Source organism: Microtus pennsylvanicus, chromosome 20, assembly GCF_037038515.1.
Source record: "Microtus pennsylvanicus isolate mMicPen1 chromosome 20, mMicPen1.hap1, whole genome shotgun sequence".
In the NCBI taxonomy this organism is placed as follows: Eukaryota; Metazoa; Chordata; class Mammalia; order Rodentia; family Cricetidae; genus Microtus; species Microtus pennsylvanicus.
Window position 1 is genome coordinate 30,808,293 of NC_134598.1, and position 26,459 is coordinate 30,834,751.

Genomic DNA, 26,459 nt, shown 5'->3' on the forward strand with positions numbered 1-26,459 from the left:
CTAAAAGAGAAATCGTGTCTGGCACTCACCACCAAGTAGTGTGTGGCTTGGGCTCCCAGCACCAAGTAGAACTCGGTGTGAATCAGTCATCAAAACTGGGGCGCCTAGCAGGACAAAGCAGCAGCTAGACTTTGAGGAGGAGCAAGTTTGTGTGTGCTGGGCGGGACGCTTTAGTTACCTCCAGGGAGCTCGGTTGCTCGCAGCAACTTGCATGATTCCTTCTTGCTCCAGCTTGCTGCCTCCCAAGCTGGGCTCTGGCCTGAGAGTTGTTGGGTGGCTCATACTCTTGCCTTCTCTGGACCCATTTCCCCCATTTCCATCTATATCCCCTGGTCTGTTCTCTTTCTGTCCTTTCATGCCCCTCTGAGCCCCAGAGGACATCCTAGGGAAGGGAAGAGCACATATGTGTGATGTTGTAGTAGTCAGTTTTTTTCTGTAGTGGCGCCGTGTAACAAACTGGCCCAATCAGCTCATTCACTGTGGCATTTATTTTACTTACGTTTCTGTTTCTTCAGACTGGGTCCAGGCCAGCCCTTGATAAAGTTCAGGTCAGCTCTGTGTCTCATCACTTCAACCCAGTATTTTGCTAACTAGATAAAGACACATGGCCAAGCCCAACTCTCAGTGTGCTGATGACATAGGGACCTACTGCACTGTGGTGCCGCCTGGCCCCTTAAAGGAGCAAAGCAAGGAAGATTTGAGAATAAATTCTATCGTATTCTTGGTATCCAGACTGTGGCCAAAGCTTTGGACAATCACCGATTTTAAATAAGGTGGAAACGTTTAGTAGCTGTGCAAAGGACCCTGCTCGAAGGGGCAGAAAGAGGCGGATGGTTTGGAAAGTTTCACAGAGAGCTCTAGGGACCGAGGAAGCCACATGGAACCCCCTCTCCCCAACCCCAGGTTGTGCTGAGCCCCTCTTTCCTGTGCCCAGGTTGGAGCTCATAGAAAGACTTCTAGGGGACCCCCCAAGAACCTGGGGAGACCATGGTATAAAATACACAGGCACCTTTGCTGTGTTCTGTCTCCCGTGGGACAATACTGGTTCCTGGCAGTTAAAGGTTCGGGGTTGCTGGTTATGGTCCCATCTGGGAGTGAGCGAACGAGCGAGCGAGGGGGGGGGGCAGGCCTAGCCCTTGCCTTTCTGCAGAACTCCAAACTGGCTGACATCTCTCTGCCTCTCCAGGAAAGTTCCTCTGAGTGGCCACTACGTTTCAAAGATATTTAAACAACTCACTGCCAGAAGGTTTGGCCAGAGACACCCAAGAATTTGAACCGTGTGTGGCTTATTTGAGCTCACTGGGAGTTGGAGCTGTGACATTGCGCATCCTGCCAGGAGCCCTTACAGAGCTCAGGAGTTGCTGGTGTGGTTTGAAGTCAGAAGCGGTGGGCCGACTCTCCCAAACCCAGTGACCACTGTGGTGAAGGCGGACCTCTTTAAGAATACCCCCTTTAAAGACTTAGAAATAAAACGCCCCGTGGGTGTTTGTATCATGTTCTTAGTCTGGATTTTCTTTAACAGAGACACCCACGTGGCCCTCATGTTGCTCAGAGAAACAATAGGATTCTTTCTTCTGCCTGGGCCTGTGAGAGGAAGCAGGAAGTGAATGCTTGTAAGGGGTGACTGGGGGCTTTCATATGGCAAGGGGGTTGACTGCTGTTAGGATCAGGGCCCTGGCCTTCATGGCCAGGCGCTCTCCCACTGAGCAATACTCCAACCCTCTGGAACCTGCTGGAAGAGGCAGAAAGATGTCAGCCAGTTTGAAGGTCTGTCTGCCTCAAGGGAACTGCTGGGCCTGCCTCTCTCTCTGGCTCCTTGGTCGCCTGGAAGCTGCTCTGTGAAGGGCAATGGAGCAGCCAAGGGACTCACTGTAGAAAACGCCTCAAGGCCATTGTTCTGTCTTCCGGGCATCTTTCTTGCTGCCCCTCATTGCTCTCAGCCTGGGCTGTCGCAAGGACCCCAATGTCTCCTTGCTGCCATATGGGGGTCCCCTCATTCTGTTGGCTGGTCTCCATCTCACGTGGCTTTTGTACATCTTGAGGTAGAAGCCTGGCGTCCACCTTGGGGTCTTTACTGAGCTTTCTCTGCTCAACATCAAAATCCCATCTGCCCCGGTCAAAACACCCTCGGTGTTTGCTCATGACATTTGGCCTGCAGGAAAGCGTTTCCTAATTACATGGATGATGATGAAAAAAGTGGGTGGGGCTGGAAAGCTGGCTGTGCGTCTCAGGGTGCCTGCCAGCAAGCCGGACAACCCAAGTTCAGTTCCCAGGACCCCGTGGAAGGAAAGAACGGACTGTTGCAAGTTGTCCACACACATGCCACACATATGTATGCATGGGTGCACATGGGTGCACACACAATAAGTGTGATAAAACATGGGGATAATTTTTTATGAATACACTCAGCTGATCAAAATTCAGAACCTCCCATGCTCCCGCTTGGATTCCCACCAGTATGGATGCGTTGGAGTTCACCAGGTTCCAAGAGCTAGAGAACAGTGTGTTAGGAGGAATGAACGCCAGAGTCTGTGCTATGGGCACAGGCAGAGGATGACATCTTTGTGGGATTTCCTCTCCTGATGGGACAAACCCTTCCGACCTGTGTACTTGAGACTGGGGGGCTGGAGCGACTGACAAGTGTCTGGGGAGTTAACGTCCTCTTCTCTTGGCAATGACCGAGTCTTTACGTTCATCAGCGTCTGCTGACTGGGCATCAGCTCTATGTAAGCACTGTCCTGGGTTCTGAGATTGTGAACCGTGCAAAGAGTGGCCAAGTCCCTTCCCTGAAATGCTGGCTGGGTCATAGTTCAACCAAGGGATGCGGAGTCCTCATTACCCCAGGCCCCTGTGTAAATCATTTAGCCGCAGCGGGTGCTCATGGCCACATTTCAACAAGTAAAGGCTGGAGAGTGACCAAAGACACAGTTGTTGTGATGGGCGGGAAAAGATAGAGCTAAGCCAAGGAAGGGTTGGATGGGGACTTAACTGCGTTGTTGGTTCCTTTAGTTTGTTTATTCTGTGTAGTTCCCAGTGCCGGGTGACTTGAATGATTCATATGTAACAAATTCCAGGATCCCGGGGCACCGCTCTTGTGTTTCTGGATCAAAGCTGCTTGCAATGGGGCAAGTCCAAGTCTGTGTGTAGTTAGGCGGTCCATTGGGATGGAGCGGAAAGAGCTCTCTATGACGGCTCTGTGCGGTAGAGCCGTGGGTAGCCCTTGGCCTGCAGGCCCCACCTCTGACCTACCTGCCTTCCCCACCTTCTCCAGGTATGGAGAGTGCAATCACGCTGTGGCAGTTCCTTTTGCACTTGTTGCTGGACCAGAAACATGAGCACCTCATCTGCTGGACGTCTAACGACGGCGAGTTCAAGCTCCTCAAGGCGGAAGAAGTGGCCAAGCTGTGGGGCCTCCGCAAGAACAAGACGAACATGAATTACGACAAGCTGAGCAGAGCCCTGAGATACTATTACGACAAGGTAAAGCAACCCTCAGCCCCATGGGGGGCGGGAGGAGGAGGTGGGAGAACGCCTCTCCTCGTTCATTGATGGAGCAGATGAGCCAGTGCTGTGGATCAAATTGGAAAATGGGCGGTGGCTCAGAGGCAGTTCAGCCAATGAAATGCTTATCCTGTAGGCGCAGGATTTAAATGCCAGCTCTGGAGTCCACCAAAAGGCCTGGCGTGGTGGAATATGTGATTCCAGGACTCACGGGCCAGCCTTGCTGGTCTGTCAGTTCCAAGCCACTTAGAGACCCTGCTTCAAAAAAAAAAAAAAAAGATTGATGTTTGGAACCCGATGAATGATGGTCACATGCACACCTGTGACCGTGTGTACAAACAACACACAGAAACCCAAGGAAATGGGGGTTGCTTATACTTTCGATTTTGAGAAAAACCTGTGATGACTTTGCCTCCTGTGGAAACCGTTAGGATGTTATGGGGACTCAGATCTTGTCCCCCACCTTCTCAGGTGTAATTTGCTGAAGAAGGCTGCTGGCAGCAGGGTAAGGTGTCAGGAGGCTCTGGGGACAGAATCAGAATTCAAGTCTGGGAAATCCGTCTGTTCTTTCTGGATGGGGGTGCAGCCAGAAGAGAAGAGCCTTTCCTGGGAAATGATAGTTTGGGGTGCAGTATTTGACCCCTGTGTGCTGGGGGTTGAACCCAGGGCTTTGTGCATGCTGAGCAAGTGTTCCAGCAGTGAGTTACACTCCCAGCCCTGGCTGGACACCTTATTACTATTAAGGACCTGGCATCTCAGTATCCCTGCTTGTGAAATGGGAATCATGGCCATTCCCAACCTAGGGTCTCAGTGAGGATCCACTGAGCTATTGCATGCTAAGTCCTTATATCTGTGCTTGCCGTGGACATTTGACTTGTTAGTAACTTCCCTAGTTAGAAGCAAAGACAGTATTAAGAAGGTGAGAGACACAGCACTATAATTTAAAAAAAATACTAATTTTATGTATATGGGTGTTTTGCTTGCATGTATGTCTGTGTACCACATGTGTGCAATACCCGTGGAGGCCAGAAGAGGGCGATGGATTCCCAAGACTGGAGTTACAGGCAGTAAGGTGCTACCATATGGGAGCTGGGAATTGAACTTGGGCCTTGGAAAGAGCAGTCAGTGCTCTTAACCATTGAGCCATCTCTCCAGCTTCTAGAGTACTTTTTAAAGTCAATCACAGCACAGTTGCCAAAGCCAGGACGGTTGGCGTGAGTGTAATTAATTTCCCACCAATTAGTGAGTGTGCTTGGTAGGGCAAAATCCCTTCTATTTTGGATAAATGTATCAGATCTGTAATTATTGGGCATTTCCGTCTGAGCCTCTGCTTCCCGGACATAAAAGCTGAGAGTCCCAGTAAACAAAGTCAGCTTTTGTTCTGGGTTCACTATTCGTATGGAAAGGTGAATTTAAAACTGATTTTAACTATTGGTTCCTGATCTATATTTAGCACCTTCTGTCTGCAAACCTCTTTGGAATCGAGGACAGAAGGATCACACGTTTCAGGAAGTGACGACGTCATTAATTATAAGGAGCTCCGTTCTGTCCTCCTAATTGCATGTGATTATGTCATTGGCGAACCAAAGGTGCTTCCCATTAATGTGGCAATTAATTAATCCCGGCTTAATGCAGAGTCCTGCGAAGATGTAAAGGCACTTCTCAGCTAATTGCACTGTCTGGAAGCCAAGCAGATGGCGTCTTGTTTGCATTTTCCCCAGGTTCTATGTTCTGCCATGGGAACTGGGGGCCCCCACAGGAAAACAGTCTGCCTTGCCTGCTGGCAGGGAGCCCGGAAGCTTGGCCTTTCCATTGTTTTAAATCAAGGTGTCGAAGAAAAGAGGGCTTGCCTCAGTGCCTGGCACCGGAGTCACCTCTTCACGGCTCGGGCATTGCACCTGAGGGTGTACGTAATGTCCCGTCAGCAGGAAGGGGTCTGTGTCCTGGGCTGGGGAGTGACTGTCGGTGGCGGGCAGTGTGGCTGTTGTTGAGCCAGCACCTGGCCCAGCGCTCTGGAGAGAGCCGTGTCAGGCTGGAGAGACGACGGTAAAGTGTCTCCCTCACAAGGTGAGACTCTGGAGAGGCGCTGGGCACGATGGCTTCCGCTTGCAGTCCCAGCGCTGAAAGACAGAGACGGTAATCCTTGGGGCTCCCTGGCCAGCTGGCCCAGCCTGATAGGTGAGCGCCAGGCCAGAGAGGGACCCTGTCCCAGAGGAGGTGACTGGTGTTCCTAAGGATGACACCTGAAGTCCTCTGGTCTCCACGTGCATGTGTTGTGTACACACACACACACACACACACACACACACACACACACACCTGTATGTACACACAAGTATACATACTCACAAGTACACATTCATACACAAGTACAATTCACATACACACACACACAAGTCCATATGTATATGCACACTTGTACATATATACACACAAGTATAATATATATACACACACAAGCACACATGAATATACACACATGTATGCACAAATACAATCCTCATCCACATAAACACAAGCACACACATGCATATGCAAGTACAGTATACATACACACAAGCACACAGATATGTACACACATATACAATTTGCACACATACAAACGTAGATGCAAACACAAGTACATAAACATATGTATACACAAGCACAATATACATACACAAGCACACATACATGTGTACACGTGTGTACACATAAGTATAATTCTCATACACACAAACACATACATGCGCACACATTTTTTAAAAATATTTATTTATTTATTTATTTATTTATTTATTTATTATGTATACAGTATTTTATCTACATGTATTCCTGCAGGCCAGAAGAGGGCACCAGACCTTATTACAGATGGTTGTGAGCCACCATGTGGTTGCTGGGAATTGAACTCAGGACCTTTTGAAGAGCAGGCAATGCTCTTAACCACTGAGCTATCTCTCCAGCCCTGCACACATTTTTTTAAAGGTAGTTTCATTGCTGTCAGGGGGCATATTGCGGCTTTCTGTTAGGTATCTAGGGACCTGGCCTGGCGCGGGCACTTCCTATTGAACTAGATGACTTTAAACTAAATGACACTCCATGAGACAGGTCCTGGCCCAGCCCTCCTATCCGAGGCAGAACATGGGGCCTTGGTTAGGAGACTACTCTAGCCCAAGCAGCCAGTGAATGGTGGGGCCTGGCGGCAGCTCCATATCATTCTTTTTTTTTTTTTTTAAAAGATATATTTATTTATTTATTAAGTATACAACATTCTGTCTCCATGTATGCCCGCACGCCAGAGGAGGGCACCAGATCTCAGTACAGATGGTTGTGAGCCACCATGTGGTTGCTGGGAATCGAACTCAGGACCTCTGGAAGAGCAGCCAGTGCTCTTAACCACTGAGCCATCTCTCCAGCCCTCCATATCATTCTTTAACACAAACCTTGACTTCTACTTTAGAATCCCTGAGTTCAGGTAGGCTGCCCCTGTGCTGTTCTAACCTCAGGAGTTTTTTTTAAAATCAAGAGCTGTAATATTGAAAAGTCCAAACAAATGCCACGTATTAGCTTAAGCCCAAACTCTGGGGCCCTGGTGACCACCGTGGCCAGCTTGCTAGACTTGTCCCCTTTCCCTCTTTCTGGGGGCAGAGCATGATCCAGTCATATGACTTTGAAGCAACCCAAGAACTGAGACTCGCAGTAAAGTCAGGGGCTTCTGCTGCCTCTCCTGTCTGAGTGCGTTGTTCAGGCTCAGCCACAGAAAGGTTTGCCCACATAGGTGTTCATGCCCGTGTTCCCAGGACAGCTGACTCTGATCTGCAACACTCCCAAGCGACGAGAAGCACTCGCCCGCCTCTGCCTGTCTTTGTTGCTCTTACAGAACACGCGAGGCTGGGTAGTGTATAAAGAAAGGAGTTCTGGAGATTCGGAAGCATAGCAGTGGCTCTGCAAAGGACAGCTAGAGGATGGTGTTACGGCAGGAGCCCGCATTAGAAGTAGACCAAGGGGGGCCCATTCTCTTATAACAACCCACTCTCATTGGAGCATCTCCTCCCACCCTCAGTGACGTGACACTTGGCTGCACGGCACGGTCCACTTTTGACTTCTAAACTCTGGGGACACGCTCCAGCCATAGCCACTGACTCTCAATCCAGTTATTTATTTATTTATTTATTTTGGTTTTTCGAGACAGGGTTTCTCTGTGGCTTTGGAGCCTGTCCTGGAACTAGCTCTGTAGATCAGGCTGGTCTCGAACTCACAGAGATCCACCTGCCTCTGCCTTCCGAGTGCTGGGATTAAAGGCGTGCACCACCATCACCAGGCTCAATCCATTTTAAAAAGAAAAGAGGAGGAGGATGGAATGGGGGGGGATGGAAAGGGAAGAAAGGAAGGAGGTGAGAGGAGGTGGGAAGGAGGTGCAGAAGAGCCAAGAGGGAAGAGCAGGAGGAAAGCGTCACTAAGATCATTTATTTTGCGTCTTCTGGCTAACACGTCCAGTTTCCCCAGAAGCACTCTGATGGGCTAGGTCAGTGAAACTGGTTCACACCTCTGATGTCTGATAGCATGAGACTGGCCGTCATGGCTGGCATAAATGTCACACCTCTCATGGAAGGGCCGCTTGGATCAGGGTCTCTCAGTGGATGTGAAGCCTTGGGCCGCACGGGCATGGTGTGATGCGCCCCTCCCTGCTCTGTTTTTCAGGCAAGGAAGGGGGAGTGATTGCAGACTCAGGCTGGTCCCCTCTGCTTCTCGGTGTCCCTGTGACTGCCGTCCACTCCCTCCTTCCTCACACTCAGCCCGTGAGTGGCATAAATCTGCGGCTGTCTCCCTCAGCAGCCACGGCAGTTTTTATCGGTTGTCTTTTCTGGCCTTCTCTAGCTCGCCTCCTTTCCCTGGTGGCTGGAAATGCACATCCCTTGGTTTGTCCTAATAGGGAAGTTTCTCTGCCAGAGCAGACAAGCCCGTGAATAGCATTATTTTCATATGGTATATGTCGTATTTTTAGCTTGTTCCGGCATATTAAAAGTGTAGCAGAGGAGAAATGTGGACATGTATATAAGATACACACAAGACCCCGAGGGAAGATACCGCATGTATTTGTGACAACTGGCAGTGTCCCTTCGAAACACATGCCCTCCAGCCCCCAGGTTGGATAGAGAGGTAGGTAGGCATGGTGAGGTGTTGAGAGCAGTGAGACCCTAGATCCTGAATTTCTTGGAATCCCCTGATCTGAGTGCCTACAGCTGCTCTGAGCACGAGACCTTCAGGAGTTCCTGATGGCAGGAGAGTGGTTTCTGGTGGGTTTGGCTGGGGCGTGGCTATCTCTATATAATCTGCCCCTGAACACAATAAAGGGGGCATTCTTGGGGAATTCAAGGATGATCCGTGTCTCTCTCTCTCTCTCTCTCTCTCTCTCTCTCTCTCTCTCTCTCTCTCTCTCTCTCTCTCTCTCTCTCTCTCTCTCTCTCTCTCTCTCTCTCTCTCTCTCTCTCTCTCTCTCTCTCTCTCTGTGCGTGTGTCTGTGTATTTTAACCTCCAGCCCCCTTGCCCGAAGCTCATGAACTGGGTGCCAGCGCACAAAGCGCAGACAGGGCGGCGCGGTGCGCGGCAATTGGAGGTCTCCGCTGAGATAGCGGCAGTGAGGGGTTTGGATTAGCTGTCTGTTTTGGAGACCAACTGGGGGAGGGTCCGTCTCTCCGGGCCTGCCTTAGCCTCTTTTTTAATAAATGTGTTTATTTACATGTGAGTAGGTTTGTATGTCTTAGTAGTGTGTGCGCATGTGTGTGGGTACTAATGGAAGCTAGAGGTCAATGGGGGCTCTACCTGGCTCACTCTCTACGTCATTTTTTGAGACGCAGTCTCTAGATGAGCCTCAGGGATCCTTCTGACTCTATCTCCCCAGGTTGCAAATGCACACCAGAAATCAGAACTGAGGTTCACTTTACTGACAGAACCATCCCATCCCCATTCCTCTACCCCATTTCCCTCCTGGTACTGAGGACTGGGCCCTCACATGCTAAGCAAGTACCCTCTCCTTTGTATGCAAAAAGAGAAAGACAACAGAATCTATTCGAGGGGTCATGGCGGATAGGCTCGGTGGCACCTGCCCACCCTCCTGACACCGTGCCCAGCACTTGACATGTAAGACAAAGCCTTAGCCAGAGTCATGACATGGGTCACCATATTTCCCTACCACTAATTTTAAAGTTTTGGGTGGATGCAGAGGAGGAAAGTGAACCCTTGTACCAACCTCTGGAATAGGTGTGTGGAGAGAAACCGCTCCCATCTAGGCAGTGTCGGGAGCCCTTTGGTCGCTGTTCACAGCCGAGAGCGGCCAGCAACTATACCAGATGCTCGTTTCTACGTAGTTAGGCTGTTCTGAAAACCCTCACACATTTGAACACCCCTCCTGTCCCTCGGCTATTTTCTTTGAAAATGTCCCTCCCTCCTCTTACGTGGTTCAGAGGCTTATGGGACCGGGGACAGAGACACACAAGTCATCCCCACCCCCCAAAACTGTGAGAAGTGCTAGCATAGACATGGTGCCAGGTCTTTTGGAAGAGGGAGGTAAGGAGAGAAAACTACGGGAGGCCAAGGTACTTGACCTAGGGTTCCTGGGCTCAACCCGAGTCCAGCTGTTGCCAGGCTGGGAGAAGGAAACAATTTGTGGGAAGATAGGACATGCGTGTGTTTGATCTTTCCCAGGGCAGAATATTTGCTTAGGGACTGAGGTTGAGATGAGACTGGGGGGGGGTGTAGAGAGAGAGAAGCATGGGGCATCTCATGTTGCACTCGGTGAGAGCCGATAAAGGCTGGAAAGCGAGAAGGAGCCAGGACTGGATTTGGATCCGCATCTCCTCCGGGGCTCCTCTGCATTGGATTTCACACGCTGCTCTGATCTTTTTGGCCAGTTACTGAGCAGGCTTTTTCCACACTGGGTGAACTGGCCTCGTCATGACATCAGATCCAGGGCCTGCTGCAGCCCGCCTCTCCAGCACGCAGGGGGCAGGGATGGCTGGAGCTCAGGGAAGCAGCTGCTCAGGGAAGCTGACGACATCCACCTCGGTTGCTACATGAGAAGACCCGGAAGCTTATTCAGTCCCTTATCCTTTCCCGTCCGGCAGACCTTTTGTCTCTGTTGTCGTTGGCAGCGAATGTTCATCCATCCCAGGGTGAGACTGGAAATCCTGCCAGTTCCCTTCTCATCCGCAGATGAAAATGACGATAGCAATAGGCAGTCCTCTGGTCGCCACAGCAACGTCCCAGCCGATCCTCCCAGGGCACCGAGTGATCTTCACCTAATTGGAAGGAAATTAGGGGGAGCAGTCCAGGCAGAGCCACTGGCAGCAAATCCCAGGAAGTCGAATGGATCACCTTCCTTAGCTTAATTGGGTAATTCATTTTAAATGGGTGTGCGATCATGATGAGAAAATGTTGGTATTAATAACATATATCTGAAGTCAGCTGCCTGTGCCGAAAAGCCTGGCTCTGGTGGAGTCTTTTAATACCCCAAAATAAATTTAGAGAATATAAAAGGATATGTTTTCACAGTGGAGACAGAACAAGAGTTCAGCAAGTGTTCCCACCCTGGAACTTTCTAGAATGTCTGTCTGGGCTGTTGTCATAGTGTTCTGCCTATGGTTGAGATTCTTTCTGCCTGGCCCTGGCCTGTGTATGAGAACCTGAGTGATCCATTAAGTGTCTTTGTACCATGTCAGCTCTCTAGATCGGGGGTGGGGGTGGGGAGGGACAACAGATGGTACCTGGGCTTCTGTCCAGAGGCCAAGGAGGGTAACCAGGACTTCCCTGCATGAATTTGGCCCTGGAAGCTGCCCGGAGACCTGTATGTAGCTGAGCTCTCTTTTGGAGGGCTTCCAGGCTGGCCACCTTGCCCCCGGAGATGACAGCCAGCCTAAGAAGTCAGGCTGCGGGAGTGCAAGGGACCGGATACCACGCGTTAAATTCGGGGGTGCTTTCTGTCTTGCCCATGCTTCCAAGCCAGTGTTCCTGTAGCACTCTGCATTCCCCCAAATAAGGTGGTTGCTAAGAAACAGGATGAGGCAGTCTCTAGAGCCGCTGCCATGGGTGCCCAGCTGCCGGGGCTCTCACAGCCTTGCCAAATTGCTGCATCAGGCGCTTACCCTAGCCCACACCGAGTCCCCCTTGGCAGGCACCGGCGTTCCTGCTCTGGGCTCTTAGCTGCGGGAAAATTTAGGGATTGTGTAGACAAACTGACAAAAAAAACCCCCGCTAATGTTCACATCACACCCTCCCACCACCCACCAGCCACCAGCTGCTCCTCTGGGCAGCCTCTCCCCCACTTCCCTCACGGGCTCAGCTCCTACCCCAGATGGTAACGCCAGGAGGGAAGCTCACGTGTATGGGGCATGCTGGGCCGGGTTCTGTGCTAGGCATTGCACACCTGCTAACAGTTGTCCGGCTCCCAGGACACCTGGCCTTGTGGCCAGTGACGGACCCATTCTAGAGGTGGAGATAATGAGTCCCAGGGGATTTTGAGTAGCACACCCAAGATGCAGCAGCTGCTAGGGTCAAGCTTCAACCTAGGCATTTTAGCCGCAGGGCTATAGGTGGGAAAAGAGAAGTTAGGGATCCCACGGGTGTAGATTGCTGGGGGGCCCTGTGAGTGCTAAGTCTTAAGGACTCCGAGCTAGCTGAGAATGGGAGGGGTGGGTTGGATTACCCCTACTTCTAGAACATGCTTTCTAAAGGAAGCCAGGGTGAGGGCTGGGGAGATGGCTCAGGGGCCAAGACCACTTCCTGCTCTTCTGGAGAACCCAGGATTTCCAGGTTTCTGGCACACAGATGGGGGCTCCCAATCATCTATGACTTCAGTCCCCAGGGGATCTGACACCCTCTTCTGGTCTCTGTGGACACTAGACTCTCTTGTGGTGCCCATGTGTAGATGCAGGCAAAACTACTCCTGCACATCAAATAAAAATAAATAAGTCTCAAAATGAAACAAGAAATTATCAAGCCGGGCGCAGTAGTGTACACGTTTACCCAGTGTACAGGGAGTAGAAGCAGACAGTATGAAGACAGTCTAGTGAATGTCGTGAGTTCCAGGCCAGCCAAAGGTGCATAATGAGACCCTGTTTCAGAGATGGGGGGATGGGGGCAGGCAGGAAGCCAGGTTGGCATTCCCCTCCTGTCTACGGTTGTACCACTCTGGCCCTGGGAAATCCCCAAACTCTCCTTACCATCTGGCCTCACTCTACTGGTTATGAACCTTCCTACCTCTGGGCCTCATCATTAGCCCCGCCCACCTGGCCTGCCTGCTCCCTTCTGACTGTTCCTCAGCACACTGTGTTTAGACTCTGTCTTCCCTGTCCCGTTCCCCTTCCTCTCTCTGCGTCTCCTTCACTGGGCCCCTGCCTGTTCTGTCTTGACATTGCCACCATCTCCACAGTGTCTGCTGTGGTGGCTTCCTGTCACTGGAGAAGTGTGGGCGAGGCGGAGCCGGCACCCTCCGTAGCATAGGAGGAAAGCTGTCGTTGTGAAATGTCAGCACGGAAGAAACCACCTCGCCCTGCCCACCGCACCTCTGACAAATGGTGATGCTAAATAGAAAGTATCTTAGTTAGTTTTCTATTCCTGGGGAAAAATACTGTAACCAAAAGCAACTTGAGGAGAAAAAAGGCTTATTTCTCTCAGGAAGGGAAGTCAGGGCAGGGACCCGGAGGCAGGAGCGGATGCAGAGCCCATGGAGGAACACTGCCTACTGGTTTGTTTCCCCGTGACTGGCTCACCTTGCTGTCTTACACCTCTCCTGACTACCTGCCCAAGGGGGCACCGCCCACAGGAGGCTGCGCTCTCCCACATCAATCATTAATCAGGAAAAATGCCCCACAGATTTTCTACAGGCAATCGGATGGAGATTCCTTTACCCACAGGACCCTAGCTTGTGTCGAATAGACACAAAGCAAGCCAGGACAGTGCCGGAGGCTGAGCCCTAGGCTCTGTCTCCAGTATGGAATGTCAAAAATCTGGCAAAGCTGGGGTAAGAGTATTTCTGTCCACCTGTGGCCCTAATGTCCCCATGCCAGCTGCTATTATTAGAGTTGTCCACTCAAAATGGAGAACCGTTGTAGTTAGTCCCCAGTCCAACCCGGGGAGGGTTTCTGCTGGCAGAGTAGTCTTATGGTTCAGTTTAATTGAGGACAAACACCCTTACAGGAATGTTCTAAGGGAGCCAGGATGGAGTTAGGACTGAACCTAGCAAGCAGCATCCGCGAAGTGAGCAGGGGAGAAAGACGCCCTCAGCATCCAGCTCCCAGGGAGGGGTTTCCCGCCCTGCCAGACCAACAAGAAGAGGGGTTCTCAGGGTGCCGTGGTGGCTCAGGCAGTGAGTGGCAAGAGCCCTCGCAGTGTTAAGTTACTGCGTCTGGCGAGCCGATTCGCACAGCAGTTTACTAACGCCAGAAAAATAAAGAAATCTTAACCCAAACCACAAGAAAACCTCCCAGCCGGGAGCTGGTGGAGACGGCCAACTCTGAGCCAAAGTCAGGGTGTGTTATTCTTAGAAGTTTGCGATGGTGTGTGTGTGTGTGTGTGTGTGTGTGTGTGTGTGCGCATGCGTGCATGGGCTCCAAATGTACCAGTTAGACAAAAGGAGTCCCGGCTCTGCCCAGCCTGGTGCCAGGCCAGCATCCAGTGCGGAAGACGTGTATGCTGGGCACTCCACAGAGGCAGCAGCTCTGCTGAGCACAGGTAATTTAAGAAGCACCCCAAGGCTGCGGTAACAGATACCCCCAGACTTGGTAGTTCGAAGCAACAGAACTTTAGTTGTCCTCTCCCCCAAAGGAAGCCGTAAGTCTAAAGCAAGATATCAGCTGGGCCCTTGGATGGTTTCAGGGAAGACCCTCCCTCTTCCAGCATGGTGGCCATCCTTGGTTTCACACAGCTGGAAGCGCCATTCTCTGTGTCCGCCTTCACCCGTGTGTCCTTCCTGCGTGCCCCTCCCTGTCCTCTTCTTATAGGACACTAGTCACTGTGCTTCCTGCTCACCCCGAGTCTCAACACCCTTGGCCAGTTTCACCAGCAGAGGTCTTGTTTCCAAATAAGGTCACATTCTAAGGCTCTGAGTAGGCCTGAGTTCTAGGGGGAATACCATTTACCCACCACGCTGTAGGAGTAGAGGAGGCCACCTAGTTAGAAGCAGCTCAGGTTGAGGGGTCAAGGAATCTTTTAATAAGTGCTCCTTGGGGGTAAGTGTGAGAGGACCCTTACCTAAAAACAAATCTGTAGCTGATTCTAATCAAGCTCACGAACTGCTTGGGGCCCTGGCAGTGCACAGGCCCCAGGCTGAGACGAGTCAGGACCTGCACTGCCCACCTCGCTACCATCTGGAGGCTTACAGAACTCACTCTGGTTCCGTTTGGCAGAGCCTGGGCATTTCCAGGGGAAGGTGTCTCTTGGGGTTTTTGTGGGCCGGTTTGCCGGTTAAGGACAGGGGACAATGAGGGTGGCTCCTGTAGGCGTTGTGTTCTAACTCCGGAGAGGGGACACCTCAGGAAAGCCAGCCGGCCTCCCGTCTGTACGCTACCTGGATGGTGACCTTATGTGGGGTGCTGGCTGGGAAGCCGGTAACTTAGCGACATGCCACCCCTGCTGCTGGGCTGTGGGAGCTCAGAGCAAAGCTTTGGGGCGCTCATCTGTGAAATGGGTGTGAGTGTGTGTGAGGCTCCTTCACAGGCGTTAGAGCGAGGTGCCTGCCCGCTAAGGAATTCTGGTTGGCCCGCAGCAGATTGACAGAACACTGTGTTCAATGGCCACTGTCGGCCAAGCAGAATTTAGCTGTGTGCAGTCATGTTTACTGTCATGTTTCAAGGACTCTGAGAGCAAGGCCCCGACGCGTACGAGCCTCTAAAAGCAAACCCATGAGCTGTTTTCCCTCCCTGTTTTAAGGTTGACAAACTGAGGTCTATGGAAGTTGAATGATGATCCCAGGCGATACTAAGTGGAGAGGCTGGGATTTGACCCCAGGTCTGGCTAGGCTACTGTTATTTCAGGTAATGTTTGCTTCATCAGTGCTGAGCCTAACTATGCAAACCGCTGGTCACGAAGCCACACCAAGCCGTGTGTAGTGGACGTTAGTGGCTAGTCAAGGATGGCTTTGCTGGGTCCCAGAACCTCATGCCAGGGTGTCTTATGAAAAAGTACCTCGATGCCCCAGGGATGGGCAGAAGCAGTTCTGTTTGTGGTGATGAGAGTGAACCTCCCCACAGGGAGGCAGAAGGAGCCTTTCTTCAGCAAGGACCTTGCTTCTGTACCAAGGAGCCCATTCCTAGGCCCCTGCCAGCAAACCCCACTGCTGCTTTGGAATACAGAGGATACAGAGGTTCACCGTTAGTAGCAGCTGCCTTCTGGAAGTGGGCGTGGTTGCTGAGCAGAAACGTCTCAGGCCTAGCTGTGACTACGCCCGGTTTAGACTTCAGGGACAGTTACAAGCCACGTGACTTGGGCTCCATGTCAATTTGATAAAGAACATATACTAAATATATAGCATGTAAAAAATGCAGACTGAAAAAGATTATAATCAGTTACTTTATAGTATCCATTTTTAAGACTAATTTCTTTCTCCTATAAACACACATGCATATTTATGTGCACACACACATACATATTAACATTATTTCACTGAAATGATGGAACATCCCATGGGGACTGTGATTTTTCACTTAAGTAATATGTAAAGACACAAGAGGTGACAACATTGTGGCTCTCTGAAACAGCGACATGATCCACTCAGTGGCAGCTCCAATATTTAATTTACCTCTCTATGGTAGAAAACTGGATCAAACCGCCCTCTCCACAGACCAGCAGTGACTCTTGACTTCTTCATCTCTAAGGCAGCCGGGGAGAACGCACCTTGTAAGGTGGCTGCGTTCATGGCAGGCGATGGCCTGCGTGTGCGCTTTATCACCTCTTTCCTTTACCCTTCTCCCCCACAGCTCATTCCACATCTACTGTGGGAATGTGTCTGTGTCCCCAGAGATCCATCGTCCTGTGTCTGCCGGCACTCAAGCTCTGGTTCCCGATGCCAGGGACCTCAGTGAGAGACCCCCCAGGGTCAGCAGCCTCTAGTGACCTCCTGTTGGAGCCACAGCCACTGTTAAGAGGCCAGGCTGTGCCTCCTTGTCTGGCAACACATTTCCTGCTTCAAGAGGCATCCAGAGCAGTTGGCATCTTCTGGGTGTCTGGTTCTTGTCTGCACCTCCTCCTAGGACCTGACGTGCGGCGTCTCTGCCATAGGCTGCCATCCCTGTTTGTGTGAATCCCGAGATTCATCAATGCAGCGGTGGCTTCCCGATGGCCACTGCACTCCCCCCAACCCTCCCAGAATTGGATCATTTGAGGTTTTCTCCATGGTGAATGTCAAATGGTGACTGCGTTCAGCATGATATACCACACACCTCTTTTCTTTCTGCATCCAACTAAATAAAACAACACCATGTTCCCCTGCTTGGTTGAGGTGTATAAACCAGATGCAATCGGGCTGCTGAGTCGTGGGCCATGGAACCCAGAGCTGTGGATAGAGCGTGTAGAATATGCACAGCCTACTAGGAGGTTCGATTTGGCTATTAACCTGTCATCCGGGCTAAGAGCAGGTAGCGTTAATAGATTAGTATTGGCTAAAGGGGAGTGGGAAATAAGGATGATAACACTAATGCTGATAAATATTTTGGGCTTTTATTGGGTATTTAGATGAATGGGCCCATCCCATTCTACAGGTGAGGATGTCAGATCATGTGACTGGAAAGAGACTGGGTGGCATTTAAACCGAATCCAAGCAGCAGCCTTGAAGTAGTATCAAGTGGATATTTATGGGAAAGGTCCTCCTACTTTGTCCCCCTTTCCGGCTGTGTTCCCAGCACAAGGCTGAGAGAAGTCCCAGCTGGCGTAGGAAGCTTCTGTACAACTTTCCCTCCTGCCTGTGTGAGCTGCTGATATTTCTCAGGGCTGAATACAGGGCAGGGAAGTGGCAAGGTCGGAGGGCAAGAGGCTGCAATCCCAGGGAACCCTCAGAGGATGCAGCGGAAGTTAAGGGAGCTGGGCCAGGAAGAATGATGAAAACCCCATTGAGAAAACGGGTTGGAGAACAAGTCTGAACACATGGAAGCCTGACCCATTACTTTAGATCAAGATTGAGGTGCCAGACCTGCAAAGCATGTTCCACACAGACGGGGTGCACACAGACGGGGTGCGCACAGTCGGGGTGCGCACAGACAGGGTACACACAGACGGGGTGCGCACAGACAGGGTACACACAGACGGGGTGCACACAGTCGGGGTGTGCATAGACGGGGTGCGCACAGACAGGGTACACACAGACGGGGTGCGCACAGACAGGGTACACACAGACGGGGTGCACACAGTCGGGGTGCGCACAGACAGGGTACACACAGACGGGGTACACACAGTCGGGGTGTGCACAGACGGGGTGCGCACAGTCGGGGTGCGCACAGACAGGGTACACACAGACGGGGTGCGCACAGTCGGGGTGCGCACAGACAGGGTACACACAGACGGGATGCGCACAGTCGGGGTGCGCACAGACAGGGTACACACAGTCGGGGTGCGCACAGACAGGGTACACACAGACGGGGTGCGCACAGACAGGGTACACACAGACGGGGTGCGCACAGACAGGGTACACACAGATGGGGTGCGCACAGTCGGGGTGCGCACAGACAGGGTACACACAGACGGGGTGCGCACAGACGGGGTGCGCACAGACAGGGTACACACAGACGGGGTGCGCACAGTCGGGGTGCGCACAGACAGGGTACACACAGACGGGGTGCACACAGTCGGGGTGCGCACAGACGGGGTACACACAGACGGGGTGCGCACAGTCGGGGTGTGCATAGATGGGGTGCGCACAGACGGGGTGCGCACAGACGGGGTGCGCACAGTCGGGGTGCGCACAGACAGGGTACACACAGACGGGGTGCGCACAGACAGGGTGCGCACAGACAGGGTACACACAGACGGGGTGCACACAGACAGGGTGAGCCTCCTGTGTCAAACTGATGAAACAGAAGTGTATGGAGCTCTCTAAGAAACTGTGACATTGTAGGGGGTTGCATGTGGTGACAGCATCTATGTAGATTTTAGCTTAAAAAATTCCATGGCGGCTGGCTGGGCGTGGTGGCACATGCCTTCAGTTCCAACACTCACGGGGCAGAAACAGACTGATCCCTCTTGAGTTCCAGGCCAGTGTGGTTTACCTAGTGAGTTCTAGACCAGCCAGAGCCACATGGTAAGACTGGGGATTGTGGAAGAGGGGGCGGAAAGGGCCCTGTAAGAGCCGGAAGTTGGAAAAGATTGCTGCAAAAGTGTCTTCGGGATATGGCTGGTGCCCTCAAGAGCTCACTGCAGCTCTTGACTGATCCACCAGCATTTCCTCATGAAAGAGAAAAGAATCACGGGGCCCCACCCCTCCCTAAGGAATGATTGAGTTGCCACTAGTCGGGGAAATGGGTCACTGTTCTCAGTACTGTAGCCGCTGGTATGTTGCCCATGCCCCAACAACAAACTCACACCCTATTTCATACAGACAGCTGTGTTAGATTCAGTAGATCACACACACACACACACACACACACACACACACACACACACACACACACACACAATGAGAGAGTGGGAGAAGGGTTTCAGCAGGGAGAGGAGGGGAGATGACAGGGTAACAGGGAAAGAGACTAAAGTCATCATATCCATGCGTGAAACTGTGAGGCAAAGCACACATAGACATCCATATGTCTGAGACATGTATGAAATGAACAGTGGCCTCTGGCTTCATGCGAGGGTCCTTGTTCTCTATAGTCCAATTCATATGCTACACAAATGCTTATTGAGCTCATCTGAATATTATCCTAATGTAACTAGGAAGGTAATTCCATCGCAGAAGTATCTCTATGTGTGTACACAAATAATAGATAGTATATACACATATATTTAAGTCATAAAAGTTTGGGAAAAGCCTCATCTGTCCACTATGCTTAGACATGATTTTGAGAATCCGGCAGATACAGAACGGAGAGGATTTGAAAAGGTGTGCCTGTACCGACCATGTATACACGTCTGTCTTTGTCAATATTCGGTATACTGACCCTGTACGTGGCATTAACATTGTGTTAAGAGACAGAAGGGATATGGAGATAGTTTGAAGTTTGGGGGGCGGCACAGACTTTCTATGTATCCTGTATCACCTTCTGTAAGAGACCTGAGCAGCTGCAGTGTCCAGAGGCTATCCCCCCACCCCCATATACACACACAGACAGTGAGGTAGGAGTTGGCAGTTTTTAGGGTTATTTACACAGCCCTGTCCTCTTCAAAGGGAGAAGGCAGTGTTTGCACCCCCACATTAAAGCACGGTTATGGGCACACATGTTCCTGTAGGTGAGCCTGTGGTCTGTCAGGGTTTGTAGGCCGTGCTGGGGAGATGGAGGTCAGCTTGTTGGGGAGGAAGTGAGCTGGTATTCTGTGCCTTTACCTGTCAAAATGCCCACACTTCAGGTTCCTACCCCGTGGAAATGACAGCATGATGTAGCAGTAGGGACATTTCCAAGTCCAGATGTCATTTTCCGGGTATCGCTGTTGGTGTTGTGTGTCGGCTGCAGGGGATTCCTGCTTCCCTTTCTCTGAAGTTGGCCTTGGCCTTGCTGCCTGAGACTCACCAGACAGGGCCTGGCCGTGAGTCACATTCTGCATTTCATGGGAGATTATTCGGTGGCTTATTCCCTGCAAAGAAAGGAGGCAGATGTACGCAACTGTGTCTTTGAAACCACAGAAAGTCCCTTGGCTCAACTGGACACACACTGGCCGTTTGTCGGGTCGCCAGGCAACAGGGGGTAACAAATGCTAAGTGAGTCTGGTATGGAAGGGGTGAGAAGCAGGCGTCTTCAGAATATCTTCACCTCTTACCATAAGAGCCCTACCCAAGGGCTGATCTGCTTCGGCTGACGTAAATCACCTTCTATTCTGGCCAAGTGCTCAGGAGCCAGATGTTTCCAAGTATGAGTGTCTGATGGCATGTAATTTATAGTCCGTGAACCTAAGTTTCCTCATCTGTCCTGTGGGGTAATGCTTTCACAGAAGACGAGCTTTGAGGTCTTAGGGCAGTGCCCGGCAAATGCACGCTCGGCAAACCCTAACTGCTATCGTTGCCTGTGCCGTGTTTTCCCAGCCTACTTGGTAGGATGTGTTTTGTGGCAACAGTGGTGAGGTCTGCAAACATCCAAGGTCCCTCTGATTCCTGGGATCTGCCCTGGAAGAAAAGGAAGAGCTCTTGCTTTAGCTGCTGCCCCAGCCCACTGTGGCTACCTACTTGCTTTTCCTTGCCAGTTTCTGTCAGAGATGCTAAGCCCCTGACAGACTGGGATGCATCTCTGATGCATGGACCCTGCCCTTCCTTCCCCATCCTTGCCTGGCGTCATCCTCAGCCTTCCCTGAGAACCTAGACAACAAAGAAGACCCTAAGAGATAAACTTTTAAAAAGATTTTTATTTATGTCTGTGTGATTATATGCCGCATGTGCGGGTGTCCGATGAGGTCAGAAGAGGGCATCGGATCCCCTAGAGATTGAGTTCCAGGTGGTTGTGAGCTACCCAATATGGGTGCTAGCAACCTAACTCAGGTCTTCCAAAAGAACAACCTGTGCCCTCAGCCATTGAGTAATCTCTCGAGACCCCCCAAAAAGTCATTTTCATCCCATCATAGCCCTCAATTATTTGTTGACTTACTCATGAATATAGTAATGATCCCTCTGGTCCAATAATTAAAATATTTACATTTTTTAAAGTTAGTTTGTGAGATCAGTCAGTTGAAGTAAGAGTTCCTCGGTCCCTCCTGTGTAATTATTTAGGCTCAATAAATTTGCTCAATTTAGATGGCTATGCAAAGTGGCCGAGAAGAAAAGAGTTTTCTCCCAAAGAGGAAGGTATTAGGCGCTATAAATAAAATAAAATGTAATACATATAACATACATAGTAGCGGTATTAGCGGAGGAAGTTCGACACTGCACACGCCTTTATGATGGGAATGACCTGGGTCAGGCAGACCCAGGAGTCTCCTGTTTCATCTTTTCCTAGAGGGAGCTGGTTCTCCTGGCATGATCTCTACCCCGGCCTGGTGCTGTTCTCAATAGAGACACCCCCCCACCCCCAAGCAGCTGGCAGAACCTTCTTGTTCCTCCATTCCTCTGAAGATTTGTCATCATAGGGTGTGTGGAAGTGGAGTCAGCTAGAGTCGTGGGATTTGGGGGGCGGTGAGTTGCAGCCAGAGCCCCAGCACACCGGCCATGGGACTGTTCAACTTTGACACTCATCTGACCTGTCCCTTGGGAAGGGCACACCTGTGTGCTGTGTGGGCAAGGTCTCTCTTTGTCTGGGGTTCATGTGTTAGGGATCTCCTGCATAGGGACCTTGCACGCCTCCTGTGAAAACTTGCCCCCAGGGAATTTCTCCTTGAACATCTCGGTGACTGGGCCCCTTTCTCCCGTTGTTGAAAGGGTGAAAAATATGAAACAAACTATGAGGTAGCAGGCCAGAAGCTAATGTGCTCATACCTAGGCCAAGCCATGACCTCCCAAGATACCTCCATCGGGGGATATTGTGCTTCCTCTTAGCACAAGTACAGCCTGGCAGTCTGGGGCTGTGGCTCCATCCCCATGCTCGCTTGTCTTGGCAGGGGAAGGGTGCTACCTTCCTCCCTCCATGTGGGCTGCTGTGGGATTTAGACACCAGATGGCTGGACTCATCAATAAAGTCTTCCTCAGATGGTTTATTTCGCAAGGTTGAGGAGGAAGGGTTTCTAAGGAAACCTTCAGGGTCCTTTTCCCATAGGATAGTGCTGGCTTTCTGAGCCAGAGGGAAGCCATCTTTTTCTCCCTGAAGTACCTAGGACTTAGATGTTGCGGGAGGTCCTTCCGCTCCTCCAGCCAATAGCCGCCGAGAGACCACGCCCCAATGGGCTGGTATCCCATCCTCGTCGCCACTCTCAGCAGCTATTGGCTGGAGGAGCGGAAGGATGTTCCGCAACACTTAGATTCAACCACAGGGCAAGACCTGCGGCAAGCGTTTGCCAGACCACCATGAAAATGGGTAGGCTCTGCAGGACCGCTCTCCCGGCTCCACTAGCCTTAAGAACAGCATAGCCTCCCATATAAAATCCGCTTTCTCACGGGCTGAAAAAACTTTTGCCTTGACAGTGGTTTTCATCTTTCATTTACATCCTAATGTTAGAGGAACGGGGCCCTAACTGAAGAGCCAGACGCAGACACTGGCAACTAAGAACACGAAACGAATGCCATAAATATCCAAGCAGGCAGCTTCTTCCCCTCCAGCGGCTTTCTTGCCAGAAACGGCTGCCCGAATGGAGAAAATGTTGGGTTGCCGGGTAGCACTAACGTACATTATTTCTCTGAGGCTCTGCAGCAGAATCCTTCCCTGCTATTATTTTCATTGTGCTCTCTGGGCTCCCAGCCGCAGGTAAGGCAGTACTGTCCTGGGGTGAAGGGAGCACACCCTTGCTGTATGAGTCACTGCAGCCCTAGAAGTTTATTTTCCAGTTCTCAGAACCTTTGGTTTTCGCGTGTGTCTGTGGCGTGCACGCATGCCCGGGCATACATGGTATGTGGGTGCGTGCACATACAAGTGTGTGTAGACAGAGAGTTGACCTCAGATATCTTCTTTGGTTATTCCCCCCACTCTACCTAGTGAGGCAAGAATTCTTGCTGAACGTGGAAATCATGGATTCAGGCTAGCTTAGCTAGCCAGCTTGCGCTAGAGAGCCTCTGTATCCCAAGTGCTGGCTGGCCACAGCACCTGGCCAGCTTTCTCGTGGGTGCGGAGGACCTGAAATCCAGCCCCCCGTGCTGGCCGCTTATTCACCGGGCCGTCTCCCCTCCCCCAGCTCTCTTTCCCGACTGTAAAACAAGAATGGCAAAACCTGCTTGTAGGATTACTGTGCCAGTTCCGTGAGCTAAGGCGTGAGTCATCTCAGCCACACGATATGTGCTAACTCAGTGGTAGCTTTCGCTATTGCAATATGATCGCAAACAATGGGAGAACCATTGCCAAAGATCGGAGAGCGCATCATTATTGGGCGGTGGGACCAAGGTACAAAAGCGTGAGCCTTCGGGCTCTGACGTCATGCCTCTTAGCCACGCTGTGGACGTTGGAAATATTTCGGCCCTTCTGCCCTCGTTTCATCATTCCAGGGCATCCCTCCTTTTGCGTCTCTGCCTCACCCATTTCAAATGTCCGCTTTTGTATTCGCAGAACATTATCAAGAAGGTGATCGGGCAGAAGTTTGTGTACAAGTTCGTCTCTTTCCCAGACATCCTCAAAATGGATCCCCATGCGGTGGAGATCAGCCGGGAGAGCCTCCTGCTGCAGGACAGCGACTGTAAGGTGTCCCCTGAAGGCCGAGAGGTCCACAAGCAGGGCTTGTCTGCCCTGAAGAGCACAAGCCGCAACGAGTACATCCACTCGGGTCTGTACTCATCCTTCACCATCAACTCCCTGCAGAACCCTCCTGAGGCCTTCAAGGCCATCAAGACAGAGAAACTGGAGGAGCCCTGTGACGACAGCCCCCCTGTGGAAGAAGTCAGGACTGTGATCAGGTTTGTGACCAATAAAACCGACAAGCACATCACCAGACCCGTGGTGTCCCTGCCTTCCACCTCCGAGGCCGCGGCAGCATCCGCTTTCCTGGCCTCGTCTGTCTCAGCCAAGATCTCCTCTTTAATGTTGCCAAATGCGGCCAGCGTGTCGTCTGCGTCACCCTCCTCATCTCGGTCCCCATCCCTGTCCCCCAACTCTCCCCTCCCTTCTGAACACAGAAGCCTCTTCCTCGAGGCGGCCTGCCATGACTCGGATTCTCTGGAACCCTTAAATCTGTCATCGGGCTCCAAAACCAAGTCTCCATCTCTTCCCCCAAAAGGCAAAAAACCCAAAAGCTTGGAAATCTCCGCACCTCAACTGTTGCTCTCGGGCACCGACATCGGCTCCATCGCCCTCAACAGCCCAGCCCTCCCCTCAGGATCCCTCACTCCGGCCTTCTTCACCGCACAGGTAAACACTATTCCTGTGGTCCTAGTGGGAAGAAGGAAGAGCCACCCCCAGAGTCCTCAAGAATTATCCCTTGGCCAGTGTCCCAAAGGCACTGAGTATACCGAGAGGCACCCACAAGAAAAGGCTTGGTATCCTGGCAACAGAGGGACCTTGGCTCCTTGTGACCCAGAGTAACCTCAGATGGATCATGCCCATAGGCTGTGAGGGTGGGGAGATCTCTGGGGACATTTGCACTTTTGGGGGCTTTTCGGGCCTTAGGGAGTTTTGATGATGTAATTTTCGGGAGGCACTCAGAAGTGTCCTGAAGAGAGAAGTCTGTGTTCACAGATAGCAGTGTGGAACTGCCTGTGTCGTGCTCACCTTTAACAAGAAGCCTTTAACAAGGGTCACGCGCAGCAGGAAAGTCCCCACCAAAAGCAGGGGTGCTGAGGGAAACTCAGGTCCCACCGTGAGGAGAGGAGAGCAAACTCAGAGTGTACAACAAGTCTAAGCTGCTCTGAGCCCCTGGAGAAGGTGGCCTTTTTCTTTCCTCCCCTGTAAAAGTGTCACAGTGGTGTCTGGTTCAGCTGCAGGACAGACAGAAAAGAAGCTGTCCCAGGCCAGATCAGACGCATGTTAGTGGCAAAGGTTAGCAGCATTGGCTTAGACCCTACGTCTGCCTCCCCAGCTTCCTAGACATGGGACGGGGCAGCTGCTCTCTGAGTGGTGCCGTATAGTGACGGTACATTGGGATGGTGGCCATGCTACCCTAGCTAGCTAGCCAGCTCCAACTAACTGGCAGGCATTATCGTCCTGGAGCTTTGTGCCTCCACGTGGGGTCACGCTGTAGGTGGGCCAGAAGTCTGGACTCTGCCTCTGTCGTTGCAATAGCTGTCTTTGCTGGCCCCAGCGGTAGACACCGAATTCTTTGCATGTGCCAGACATTCGGCACACACCATGCCTTTTGCCATCCAGGTCTTAGCAGGTCCCCCGGTGTGGGTATTTTTCATTGTGACTGCCTGGCTGAGGTGACCGGGGTACAGAGGGTGAAGTACCTTGACTTGGTTCCATAGCTGTAAGTAGGAGGGGTGAATTTGGACCTATTTTGTCTGCATCCAGCATCCACCCTGCAGCTAGACACCCTCTGCCATCCCACGGGGGAGAGTGGGGAGGGAACCAGCTGTTTCGCTCCGACAGCAGACCATGGTTTCTGCAGACCAGATGCCAACACCTCTCTGCTACTTTACTTCGCAGGGCTTCCCCTTCCCAGGGGTGAGACATGGTAGCTTATTTTTGTGAAGTGGCAGTCATAGCCCTCCTTACTGAGGAGAGGCCCCAGGACTCTGATAGGTTGGAATGGGCACAAGCAATCCAAAATTAGCATTCCCTAACAAAGCCAGGCTGCCTGGCAACACGCAAGAAACTGCCTCTGAAGTAGCGGCTCAGGCAAGCCTCGGGTCTGAGGCACCAGGTGGACAGTTTGGCTTTAGTGTTTAAGACTGCAAAGCTAAGAGTGGTTGACAGGCAGGCCAGGTCACGTCCAGTTTCAGCGTCTGTGTTCTCCTTTGCCGCGCACCGTGCCCCCGTGTCTGTGTTCTGTGCACTGGCACCCAGTTCGCGAGCTTCGGGCAAGGGGGCTGGAGGTTAAAATACACAGACACACACAGATAGAGAGACAGCGACACGGGTCATCCTTGAATTCCCCAAGAATGCACCCTTTATTGTGTTCAGGGGCAGATTATATAGATTATATATAGCCCCAGCTAAACCCACCAGAAACCACTCTTCTGCCATCAGGAACTCCTGAAGGTCTCGTGCTCAGAGCAGCTGTAGGCACTCAGATCAGGGGAGAACAAGTTGTTTATAAGAAATCCAGGATCTGGGGTCTCACTGCTCCCA

The 26,459-nt window shown here is 51.6% G+C and overlaps 1 protein-coding gene across 2 annotated transcripts in view; it reads left to right on the forward strand.

The window, feature by feature from the left end:
- Elk3 (ETS transcription factor ELK3) overlaps positions 1–26,459 on the forward strand; it is a 58,007-nt gene that overhangs the window by 22,652 nt on the left and 8,896 nt on the right. The window contains exons 2-4 of one of the 2 annotated variants that reach the window (XR_012908610.1): positions 3,272–3,480; positions 23,787–24,130; positions 24,451–24,581. Coding sequence is in view for 1 of the 2 variants with exons in the window: in XM_075954247.1 (XP_075810362.1) it covers positions 3,274–3,480; positions 23,787–24,581 (1,002 nt within the window). In the remaining variant the exon portion in view is untranslated. Of the gene's footprint in view, positions 1–3,271; positions 3,481–23,786; positions 24,582–26,459 lie in introns of both variants that reach the window. The other variant, XM_075954247.1, reaches the window with a different exon arrangement.